General features: G+C 39.0%; 1 protein-coding gene across 1 annotated transcript in view; it reads left to right on the top strand.

The window, feature by feature from the left end:
- The window catches only part of LOC104766626 (tRNA uridine 5-carboxymethylaminomethyl modification enzyme MnmG-like), a 6,870-nt gene that overhangs the window by 4,011 nt on the left and 2,225 nt on the right, over window positions 1-634 (top strand). The window contains exon 7 of the mRNA XM_010490541.1: window positions 486-624. Within this exon, the coding sequence (XP_010488843.1) occupies window positions 486-624 (139 nt within the window). The remainder of the gene's footprint in view (window positions 1-485; window positions 625-634) is intronic.

Genomic DNA, 634 nt, shown 5'->3' with positions numbered 1-634 from the left:
TGCAGGATAGTCATATATGTTTTCTTTTTCTCAATGACAGCCGTTCAGAACATCGTCTTCTTCTTCGATTCGATAATGCGGATAGTCGACTCACACCTCTAGGGCGTGAACTTGGATTGATAGATGATAGGCGATGGAAGTTGTACCAAGAGAAGCAAGCAAAGATTTCAGAAGAGAAGAAGAGACTGAAAACTGTTAAGATTTCAGGTTGTCTACCTATTCCATTCCCCCAAACCAGCTAAGTTTTATTTTTAGAACGAGTTTATGCTGTCGATCCTTGCATCCATTTTAACATGGGATAGTTCTTTAGAAAAGCTATGTGGAATGAGAGTATTTACGCAGAAGAAATTTGACAAAATTCCACCAACTTTTTTTGTACTGACTGTAATAACACATGGAGCTCAGTATCTCTCTCTTTAAGCAAACGTACTAAGATTGGCAAAACTGAACACATTGCATAAGTTGATGATGTGTATTGCTTGCAGTTGCTGGAGGTGATTTGGCTGCTGAAGTTTCTAACGTGTCTTCTCAGCCAGTCAAAGAATCTGCAACACTAGACAGTCTACTAAAGAAACCTCATGTCCACTACAAGCTTCTTGAGAAGCATGGCTTTGGAAATGAAACATTATCTAGA

Source organism: Camelina sativa, chromosome 19, assembly GCF_000633955.1.
Source record: "Camelina sativa cultivar DH55 chromosome 19, Cs, whole genome shotgun sequence".
Classification (NCBI taxonomy): domain Eukaryota; kingdom Viridiplantae; phylum Streptophyta; class Magnoliopsida; order Brassicales; family Brassicaceae; genus Camelina; species Camelina sativa.
Note: the sequence above shows the minus strand (reverse complement) of the source record. Positions and strands in the feature narration are given on the sequence as shown.